Source organism: Achroia grisella, unplaced genomic scaffold, assembly GCF_030625045.1.
Source record: "Achroia grisella isolate CSIRO2021 unplaced genomic scaffold, CSIRO_AGI_Agris_v1 utg507, whole genome shotgun sequence".
Classification (NCBI taxonomy): Eukaryota; Metazoa; Arthropoda; class Insecta; order Lepidoptera; family Pyralidae; genus Achroia; species Achroia grisella.
The window spans coordinates 177,145-188,432 of record NW_026712901.1 but is presented as its reverse complement, the minus strand read 5'-3'; the positions used below and the strand labels follow the sequence as shown (position 1 = coordinate 188,432).

The following is an 11,288-nucleotide window of genomic DNA, read 5'->3' as shown; positions in this document are numbered from 1 at the left end:
ATTGGTTATTTTGGTGGTATAAACATTTGGTGACAGACTGTCTCATACTTTTTAACATTCCTTCTAAATTTATAGTTTTAGAAAAGTTCTCTTTATACGCCATGTTTTTTATATATTTCTTTGCTGTTTTACCGTAGTTCATATTTGCACATTGCAACATAAAATAATGTAATCTACGTGTATTTATAATTTAGACACTCATATAGTCCACCGATTCGTTCCAATCATCAAGTAACAGATCAGGAATAAATTTACAATGCCATTTATTCTACTATACATGTACAACATCTACACTTATATTTATATAAATTGAATTAGTTCAAGAGTTATAAAATTGATTTTTGCATGTTTTAACATTTGCTTGCTTCAACAGTTGTTCTCTTTATTCCTCTGATTTCGTCTTCTATATCTTGCAATGTTTTATCTTTGGTTTCTGGTAATATATAATATAATACAAATATACAAAGTAGTAAGGATAATCCGTACATAAAGTACATTCCTTGTAATCCTATTTCTTCTATTATAACAGGTGTAAATTTCAGGCTTATGAAATAAAACGTCATAAATGATATTCCTGAAAAAGAGGGCCCCGAACCTTTGTATTCTAAAGGAAATATTTCGCCAATAATATTGTAACTAATAGGTATCAGTCCAATGCATGTTATAAAGTTTTGTATCATTATAACACTAAGTGCAATCCAAGATAAATATAACAGTGTCACAAATTGTGATTTTAAATATATCAAAATACTTATTATTATCATTAACAAACCTGACATAAATCCTGAACAACAAATTACGGTGCGTCTTTTAAATTTGTGTATAACAAAAAGAGATGCAAATATTGCGACTATTGTTATTATATCGAAAAATATTGTACAATATGCTGCGGACGATTCGTTCCCAACGATTTCTTTTATTATTTGTGTAACATATATAACGAAATAAAATCTACCAGATGCGTCTACAGCTAGCAATAATACTGTAGTCACAAAAAACGGCTTGAGGAATGCTTTGTCACGGCACAAGTGTAACAATTGTATTACCATATTAGATTTATTTAATTTATTCTTTAGTCTCGTTTCTGTCTGGGCTGCAATTAAAATTCTCAATTCGTACTCTTTTTCTCCTGACTTTCCATGCAACCAATAGAAGGAATGTCTGCATTCATCTATTTTTCCTTTTAAAGCCAAATAAGATGGACTTTCTGGCCAATACCAATTGATAATCATTGCTATTATAGCAGGAAATATAGAAAATATAGATATTTGTCTCCAAGTCCAACAAAGAGCCAAAGTATGACTTGCTAAAACTCCGAATGATACAGATAACTTCTTAATAGCTACCATATAGCTTCTTCTTTTAGGATCAGAATATTCACATGCGATAATACTATTAATAAAAATAGATCCTAAATAGAGTCCGTGGATTAATCTAGCGATGAAAAGCATAACCATGTTCTTGGCTAGTGCAAGTACTATTAGACCTATTGCAACTGTTACACTTACGCTAAAATGTGTCATTTTTCGCCCAATTTTTTGCATCATTGGTGACAGTACAAAATAGCCAACTAAACCCGTGATACTATTGCAAGCAGCTGAAACAAGCACAGTAATGTTAATAATAACTAGCTTACCCACGCGGTTTCACCCGCATAAAATTTATATAATATATGTATAAGTTAAATCACTGTAAAGTTTTAACAAAATCCGTTCTGTAGTTTCTGCACGAAAGAGTACCAAACATCTATCCATACTCACAAACTTTCGCATTTGCCATATTAATAAGATTTCGCACAATTTACCTAATATCTTTTTAAATTATAGCCTATGTAATTCTGGTGAATATTATAGCAGATTCATCAGATTACTGTAAAGTTTCATCAAAATGCATGCAGTAGTTTTTGCGTGAAAGAGTAAAAAACATCCATCCATGCTCACAAACTTTTGCATTTACAACATTAGTATCTAACATAATAATCATGGATTTTAACATAATAAGCAGGCTTGTGTTATGGGGACTAGACGACAAAATACTTCTTTACATTTTTAAAAATACATACATAATACGTGTACATAGAAAACATACGTACAAATACAAATAATCATACTCATTAATAAATGTTCCAATACGGTTCTTAAGACGGTGTGCCAAACTGCTAGACCATCGAGGTTCCATGTGAAAAGTCTTCTTAAATGGCTGATGCATACAGCATTAGAACAGTTATGAAAAATAATGCAGCAAGAGTACATTCTGAACTATATATATATAAAACTGCATAAGATAGCTGGAGTGAAGATGGTATATAATAAAATTACATGAATCTTGAATTATGCAGATATTACTGAAAATATTTAGTAGCTCTTTTCAGTAATAGAATCGACAAAGTTATAATTTTCGTCTGTCTGTTTGTTTCTACAATAGTTTGGTATAAATAACTTACCCAACCAGGAAACCTCATACGACGTAGCCTTAATGTCTGATGTATTTGGTGATAGTAGTATCGGATTCAATACTGATGGTAGTGTTACACTCATAGACCCGCAAAAAGCTTGAAATATGATGCCGGATGCAATAAAACACTGTAACAGAATAGTTATAATATGATTATCTTAAGTATTATGTATCACTAGCTACTCGCCCCGGCTTTGCACGGGTATATATGTACTATATGTACATATAAGCCCTCCTCTTGAATCGCTCTACCTATTTAAAAAAACCGCTTCAAAATCCGGTGCGTAGTTTTAAAGATTTAGGCATACGTAGGGACAGACAGCGACAGCGACTTTATTTTATACTATGTAATGATGATTAACTGGCGGCGCGTCATTATGGACGGATATATAGCAAAAATTATAAATTTTAATACACCCACACGCACACACACCCTTTTTTGTGTAGACGGTTACTAAAAAAGATTAGATTATGAAGAATTCTAATTCAAAATATCTTTTAGTCTATTATAAGTTTGTAGGACTATTACAGACTCTTATGATATGTCAAATCTACCGTCAGTTCGGAATGATTTCGAGATGAGAACAATTGACAAGAAACTCAGCTCGTATTCTTTTCAAATTAATGTTGTTAACAAAAATACAGATTCATTTTTTAATTCAAAGAGAGATAGAAAGAAGAAAATTTGAATGCTGTTATTTAATAGATTGAAATAGTTATTTTGACCTAACTGTAATAGTTCAACAAATGGTATTATGAACAGAAAATTACAATCCGAACTTACCATACCTGAAGTATCTATAATTGAACTACATTAAAAATATATTTTGATTTAATTTCATATAAATGTATGTAATAAATAAAAATAAAAATCACTCACCTGTCTAAGAAAGTACTTATCATACATTTATGCTTGAAACCAATGATTTATAGTTTATTAGTGAACACATGACAATTGCATTCATGCACACACTTATAATACCAGGTGACATATTTATTTTATTTATTTATTTATTTGTAGACATTACATCAATGGTTGTAGACAAGACAATTAACAGCTATCCCTGCACTAAGCTCAAGGCTTGTGTCGCAGGAATCAGAAATCCTTAATTACAAAAACATTTACTTAAAACAGGCTCCAGTTCAACGAGGTACAAAATTAACCAATATTATATCGGTACTTTACAAAGAATAATAATAACTAAAATAAAGGTAAAATTTCATATACACTTAGACATGTCCACTTACTCATCACAAAATAAAACTTATGTAAAATACATTTTAAAATATTGGCTACAGCTACGCAGTTTTGTAATATGTAAAGTGGTATTGTTGTTATGTTGTATGTGTAACAGATGTGAAGGCTTTGCTTTTGTCAATTTCTAACGCACAATTCACATTTAACGGTTATCACTTACCGCGCCTCTGAGCGTACGATATTAAATAAATTTAATTATTTATTATTTAATTTAAAGTAATCTATTTTTTTTTATTATGTCAAGAGAAGTAGCTTCCGCGAGTAGTTCGTGACGTACAGAATGCTATGGGCGCATTCTGTGAAATTAAAAAGGATACGCTTGAATTCTATGGAATAATGAACTCTACATTACATTCAGCTCACAGCATTCTGTAGCGGAATGCGGTGAGGCTAAATGAACAGTATCAAATTCTAACATCCTTATAGAAGTAAACTAATCATCATCACCATCATTTCAGCATTTATTTATTTACCGTTGGTTATAGGCCTTCCCCAATACCTTCCACCATGTGCGATCCTCCTTCCACCTACTACCGGCCACCTTTTCAATCTAGTAAACTAATAACATATAATATTTCTAATAATTTATACAAGTTCAGATGCCGTAATTACATAGAACTGTCAAATTCAATTTTAGTTTAAAATACCAACCCCATGTGTTGTGATGATGTAAGTAAGGTACTTTAATTTAATGGTTTAATAACAATTTAAAATTATTACCGTCAATTAATTTTAAAGATACGAAATTCATGGTTATCTAGGATTTATATTTAAATGAAATTATATCAAGAATATAAAAATAGTAGTAGTTTTACATCGAAATCAATTAGTCGTTAGAATTCCTAGAATGCAGTCGATTATGTGCATATGGTGTGAAGCCACAAATCATGTGGAATGCATTAATATATTTTATATTATTTATAGTTCTTAGCCCATAACCTATTGAATTGAGAGATATTCCGAGTGAAATGACCTAGATTTTAATAGATATTATTAATAAAATACGGACGACATGATGTTAATACGTAACTTTTAATCTATCAAAAATTATTTTACAATGACAGAGTTTATTACTCAAATACAATTATGTATTTGAACTTCTATGTTCATTCAACAGACGGCTACTACGCGGTTATTTTTTTTCATTTATCATAATGATTGCTCTCAATCATACATCCCTTCTGATGCTAAATAGTTACCTTACCAAAGCCGCCAAATAAATAGTTATACCACATGTCACACGCAGATGACCTGTGCACAAATTGATTCATGTAACAAACGAATCCTGTTTAGTTAGCTTTATATGGAGACTTAATGGTTCCTATATGTACTTAATGGTAACTATTTTAACTCCATATTGAACATTTTAAAAGAGTTACATCCAACGGGATGCATCAGAATCGGAATCGATGTCTAAACAACCAGTTTGTTTACACAGCAGGTCACGTGTTGAGCGGAGAGCTTTTATTGTTAGAAACTCGACCTTGACCAAATGTTGAGTAAAGCGCTTATATAAAAACTCGCCTTTGACCGATCGGATTTTTCGTACACAGGTACACTCCACTCCTAACTAGGCCATTTGGCCCGACCACACTTTTACACACACACACGACACCGTCCTCGCCGGCAAAGACGACGACCTCAAACACACAATATCGCGCATTCAACTGGGCGCCTGCGCGCGCCCGGTTGAATGGTTTCGGAGGAGTATCGTTACAAAGTGTGTAAATCTGAACTCTAAGATCCACGCTTCGCACTCCGTTCTGGCTCACTCGACTGACTATTGATTCGATCGAATTAGTGCTTCTGGTGGTGATAAATTAAATATCTATTTAATTTTAAGCACTTTATTTTTAGAACTTTATACAAATAAATTATAATATAATAAGTAACTTATGAAAAGTTTAAATATATTATATTTGATACTGGCGACGTGAATGAATTATACAACTAAATCTTCCTCAAGCGAACCTTATAAAAATCTGTTCAGAATTTTGTATGAGATTATAGCAAATAAATAGACAGACGCTGGTGAAAAATAAATTCACCCACTTTGATTTATAACATGTGTAGTGTTTCAGTTAAAGGGTGAAGGCAGTGAAATTACAGAATAAAAGGCATATCTTACTCCTCCACATTGGCATCGCATGAGTATCACGGTTGGTAAATGATAGTATGGTGACTGTAGTACTACTCATGTACATGATCAATGGTTTCTATATGCCATGAGGCGGCCTGTCAACTTGTTTGTCATTGTTATTACATAAAAAAAAGAAAAAGTCATTATTTAGCACATTCTTCCATTCTATTATCTAACATTGGTTTCACTTCTATTGCTGTCCTATTTACCCCTTTCATTTCATCTTCAATGTCTTGTAAGGTCCTATCCTTAGTTTCAGGTAATATAAAATATAAGACAAGTATACATAATAACAGGCACAACCCATATATTAAATACATTCCATGTAATCCTGTCCCATCTATAATAACAGGAGTAAATTTCATAGTTATAAAATAAAATGTCATAAAAGATAATCCCGATACAGAAGGTCCCATACCTCTGTATTCAACAGGAAATATTTCCCCACTAATATTATAAGACACTGGTATTAATCCTACATACAATACAAAATTAAGTAATATAACAATACAAATTGATGACCACCCTATAGAGGAGTAGGAATCTAGTTGGTATTGTTGTTTTAAAAACAGTATTAAACTTAATATTAACATGAGTGTACCTGAAAAGATTCCTGAAGAGAAAAGTACAGTACGCCTTTTGAGATTGTGTATAAGAAAAATTGATAAAAAAGACGCGAGTATTGTTAATAAATCGACAGCTATAGTACAATATCCTGCAGTCACATCATCCGATACAATTTCTCTTATAATCTGTATAACATAAGTTAGGAGATAAAACCTTCCGGACACATCTATAGCTAATATCAATAATGTGGTTAATATAAAAGATTTTAAAAATATCTTGTCACGGAAGCTATATAATATTTCTATTATAATATTACTCTTTTTTCTTTTATTTTTCAGCATTGTTTCTGTCTGTGCTGCCATTAATATCTTCAATTCGTCTTGTTTCTCTATTGATTTTCCATGGAGCCAGTAGAAGGAATATTTGCACTCCTCGAACTTTCCTTTCATAGCCAAATATGAGGGACTTTCTGGCCAGTACAAACCAGTAATAATAATTATTATACAAGGAAATATAGCAAAAATCGCTACCTGTTTCCAAGTACAAGAAAGCGATAGCGCATGACATGTTAAAACTCCTACAGCTCCCATCATCTTCTTAATTGCTACCAAATAACCTCTTCGTTTGGGATCACTGTATTCGCTTGCAATTACACAATTAATGTAAACGGAGCCTAGACATAGTCCATGAGTTAGTCTAGCGACGTAGAGAGTCACTACACTATTGGTGAATATGTAAAGTAACCAACCTATTATGTGAATTACTGCTGTACCGATGTTTATCAATTTTCGGCCATACTTTTGCATTATTGGTGGTAGGGTGAAAAAGCCGATCAGACCAGTTATAGTATTGCAAGAAGCTGAAACAAGAAACTTGATGCTTGAATGTTTAAATAGAGTATATTGTAGATATTTGTACTAGCTGTTACCCGCAATTTTGTTTACTTTTTAGATCACGATGCATCCTTGACATTTATCGTTATATTTCGCTCAAATTACATAATATTTTTTTAAATTATAGTCTGTGTTATTCTGATGTATAAGCTATATTCCTGTAAAGATTCAAATCCGCTCAGTAGTTTTTGCGTGAAAGAATAACAAACATCCATCCATCCATCTCACAAACTTTCGCGTTTATAATATTAAGAAGTATAAATTACCTAGCCAAGAAGCATCGTCAGATGTTATTCTGAATTCTTTAGCATTTGGAGACAGCAGTGTTGGGATTAAGATTGAAGGAAATGATATAGATATGCCCGCGCAATAGCCGTGCAAAATAAAGCCAGATGCAACAAAACACTGAAACAAAAAAATAATAATAGGAACTCAGCACAATTTACATAGCTTAATCTAGTCCTAAAGCTAAGCAGAACTTGTGTTGTGGGTACTAGACAACAGATAAAAATACTTAAATATATTTTTTGTGGGTGAATCAGCTGTACCGTGGTCACAGAGACAATTTATCTTTATGCTATTATTTCATATAACATACATATTAAACATTAGTTTATAAAATATTTATAATATGGGCCATTAGTAGCCTGAATCAAATAAATAAAAGAAATAAATACAATAATATACACAGTACCAACACAAACAATCATACTCATGAATAGAAATGTTTATATCATTCGAGGAATGGTATCCAAGACCGTTGGCAGTAAGGCGAGGTACTAAACCTCTGAAATAAAAAATAAAATGTATAGAGATTGTACAAAACTTAGAGAGCGATATATGTTACCTTTTGTTACAAAAAACTTATCAAAAACTTGAAGAACATAATGGAAATTGAACGTTTATAGGGAAGGCTATTGAAGTGTAGAAATCTGTTATTTCGCAAAGTAAGTTTTGGTTAGATATTTTGAACATTTATAGATTTCGGTACCCACCTGTCTTAAAAAGTACTTATTGACCATTGTTGCCTTATTATGTCGGGTACTGGAATAAATACAGAAATGACCATTATTATATAAATGACTATATATTCAACAGCGTTAGAATAATTTGAAAATAAAAATACCTGCATTCGTTTTAAAGAATATTTTCGTGATAATTACCGATTACGTATCAGTAGGTGCAACAATGAGGGTGAGACTTCTTCAAACAAAATTCTCTCTGAGTTTTGTTTGAATAAGTCAAAGAAAACTTAAATTTCTTAATTTCACTTTGAAAAAAGTGATGTGTCATCAGCATACAGTACTATGTCAAGTATGTTTTGAAATTGGTATGGTAATCGTTTATGTACACAAGAAAAAGAAATGGGTCTTGGGGTACACTCATTTCTATATATGAACACCCTTGGACTTGTTTTCTTTTATGTCTACTACTTGAATAGTATCAAGTAAACATGATACAATGAGTTCTGAGGACTTTTCTCTAATTCCATAATGTTCCAATTTGAGTAATAAAGTCCTATGGTCGACACAATCAAACGCTTTTGAGAGATCACAGAAAATACACACACATACAATACACACATACACAATACATATACACAGACAATACACATACTGGTAAAATTGAGATAGATCTAAAATTCGATATATTCTCTTTGTCACCAGATTTATAACCAATAGCGGTTTTATTTTACTCACTTTCATTAGATCTGGAAAAATACCTTAATCAATGTTCATATTAAATATTTCAGTTAAATGTGAAGCAACTTCACTTATTACAGTTTTCATTACTCTAACTGACATACCCCAGATATACTGTGCTTTAGTGATTTCAAAAATTATAATGCTTCAACGTAAATGTTAGGAAGGAATGGAATTGTTACTAATGTGAACTAAAATCCCATTGCTAACAATGTACCTCTATGCTCAGGTTGACATCCACGCGGTTCCCTCTAGAAACCATTGTGATAAATTCCTGGTGAATTTGCCACAATGGGCTAACTGACTTGACCTCATGTTCATCTTATCATCCTCCTCTAGCGCCCCGCCTGCGTAAACTATTAGCGTAGGAGGGAGCACTATTCCAGTATCCATTAAAAAAATATACACTTACAACTACAAATAATCGCTAGCATAATCTACATTAATATATAAATCCATATATTTGATGTTATTCACAAGAGCTTCTAGATTGAACACAAACTCAACACAATCTAATCAAAGTATAATTGTTCTACTTATACGCGAAACAGAAATAGCTCTCCAATATGTAATAATATGTGAATTAAATATAATGATTTCTTAATTCAGTTTATATAAACTGTTTATATAAACAATGTACACAGATGTTAACAGAAAATACGGTAAATTATTAGGGTTCCTTTCCATATATATATTTAATAACGTAAACGATCCTGAAGGATGAAATTATCTATTTTTCTTTTTAATTAATCGTCAGTCAGGGTTCATTCTTTCAAAATATAAAAAGAATATTTTTTTATCAGAGCAACCGAAAGTACTACTTAAGTAAATGGTTTGTAATGTATAAATTACATGATCTTTGCTCAGTATACAGAATATGGAATTAAATAAACATTAATCTTATATCAAGCATTTCGTATGGATAATCAAAAAACCTAAAGAAATTTTAATTAAAACGCAAGTATAAACAGTCATGTTTATAAATACAAATATTTGTATTGCACGGGGATTGAACCCATGATTATTAGTAGGCATGACTTGTTAGTCATTAATTGACATGCTAGGCTTATTACTATTTGTATTATCGTATATTTAGTAGGTTACATTCTCAATCTGGTTCAAAGTCTAAACTAGATACGGTTTACATGCATTATGCTGGTATTCGGATCGACTTTTAATGTTCCAGGGATGCTGGATGCTGGGTCTATTCTTATCTCATGTGTTTTCGAAGCCTTAATTTAATCCGTACGGAACCCGCATCCTAAGTCCTACTCGCTATTATCTCTTTTTTTCAAAAGGTGACCTAACAAATTTCTCTTTACAAAGTTAAACGATTACAATATCCAGGGCCGACGGAAACGGAGCATGCGGGCGCCTCGTCGAAGGGGGCGCCATCACGAGAATCGGTTATATACTATAATTTTATTAACATACTAGCTGTCCCGGCAAACGTGGTTTTGCCTTAAAATAAAATTAAAATTTAGGGGTCGACTACCCCTAACATTTAGGGGTATGAAAAATAGATGTTGGCCGATTCTCAGACCTACTCAATACGCTCACAAAATTTCATGAGAATCGGTCAAACCGTTTCGGAGGAGTATGAGAACGAAAACTGTGACACAAGAATTTTATATATAAGATAGAATCTATAGAATACTTAATAAATAGTGTAACTTAACTATGAATCAGGGATGTTATGGATATGAAATTTTGGATACGGATAGGTTTCGGATATAGGAATGATTATTATACCGGATACGGATACGGATGCGGATATGAAATTATTTCGGATTATCTGTTAGTTTCGGATAATTTCGGTTACGGATATTATTTTTTAAGGAATTTCAAAAGTAAAATCCAAATAGCTAATAACATGGTTACATAACGTATCTCTATTACGCTCCGTCCCTATCCGATATCATGCGAAACTTTTATTTCGGATCGGTTACCGTTACGAATATTTTTCTATATCCGATAGTTTCGGTTACGGTTACGGAGAGACGTCCCCAACATCCCTGCTATGAATACGGAGTCAAACCGCGCTAGGATAAAAATTGCATGCGGGCGCTGAGGACCCTGCCGCCGGCCCTGACAATATCTGTTAATCAAATTAATAATTTTGTAAGAAATAGGTTATATAATTCATTGTAGTTCGTACAAAATCGTTAATTTTTATTTGGGTATAGACTACTACCTATTTATATTTTTGCTTCTAAAAATAAGCAGATTCGTTGGTTTTATATAGAAGGACTAGTTACATTAGTTCTTTTGCT

The 11,288-nt window shown here is 32.2% G+C and overlaps 2 protein-coding genes across 2 annotated transcripts; both read right to left on the bottom strand.

Moving 5' to 3' along the window:
* Positions 1–350: 350 nt before the first annotated feature.
* Positions 351–3,361, bottom strand: LOC131846238 (facilitated trehalose transporter Tret1-like). Its single transcript, XM_059195494.1, has 3 exons — positions 3,335–3,361; positions 2,444–2,582; positions 351–1,597 (listed from the first exon to the last, which is right to left on the bottom strand). The coding sequence occupies exons 1-3, from the start codon at positions 3,359–3,361 to the stop codon at positions 351–353; spliced, it is 1,413 nt and encodes a 470-aa protein (XP_059051477.1).
* A 2,634-nt stretch (positions 3,362–5,995) lies between these two features.
* LOC131846237 (facilitated trehalose transporter Tret1-like) lies at positions 5,996–8,334 on the bottom strand. Its single transcript, XM_059195493.1, has 3 exons — positions 8,308–8,334; positions 7,579–7,717; positions 5,996–7,278 (listed from the first exon to the last, which is right to left on the bottom strand). Exons 1-3 carry the CDS (start codon positions 8,332–8,334, stop codon positions 5,996–5,998), a joined length of 1,449 nt encoding a protein of 482 aa, XP_059051476.1.
* Between the last annotated feature and the right edge of the window lie 2,954 nt (positions 8,335–11,288).

Excerpts from the sequence above, each read along its gene's own strand:
- LOC131846238 (XM_059195494.1), bottom strand. The coding sequence starts at position 3,361 with ATGTATGATAAGTACTTTCTTAGACAG. Across the intron at positions 2,583-3,334 it reads ATAAGTACTTTCTTAGACAG|TGTTTTATTGCATCCGGCAT; the intron begins GTGAGTGATTTT and ends ATTCTGTTACAG. Across the intron at positions 1,598-2,443 it reads GTATGAGGTTTCCTGGTTGG|CTGCTTGCAATAGTATCACG; the intron begins GTAAGTTATTTA and ends TGCTTGTTTCAG.
- LOC131846237 (XM_059195493.1), bottom strand. The coding sequence starts at position 8,334 with ATGGTCAATAAGTACTTTTTAAGACAG. Across the intron at positions 7,718-8,307 it reads ATAAGTACTTTTTAAGACAG|TGTTTTGTTGCATCTGGCTT; the intron begins GTGGGTACCGAA and ends TTTTTGTTTCAG. Across the intron at positions 7,279-7,578 it reads TGACGATGCTTCTTGGCTAG|CTTCTTGCAATACTATAACT; the intron begins GTAATTTATACT and ends TTCTTGTTTCAG.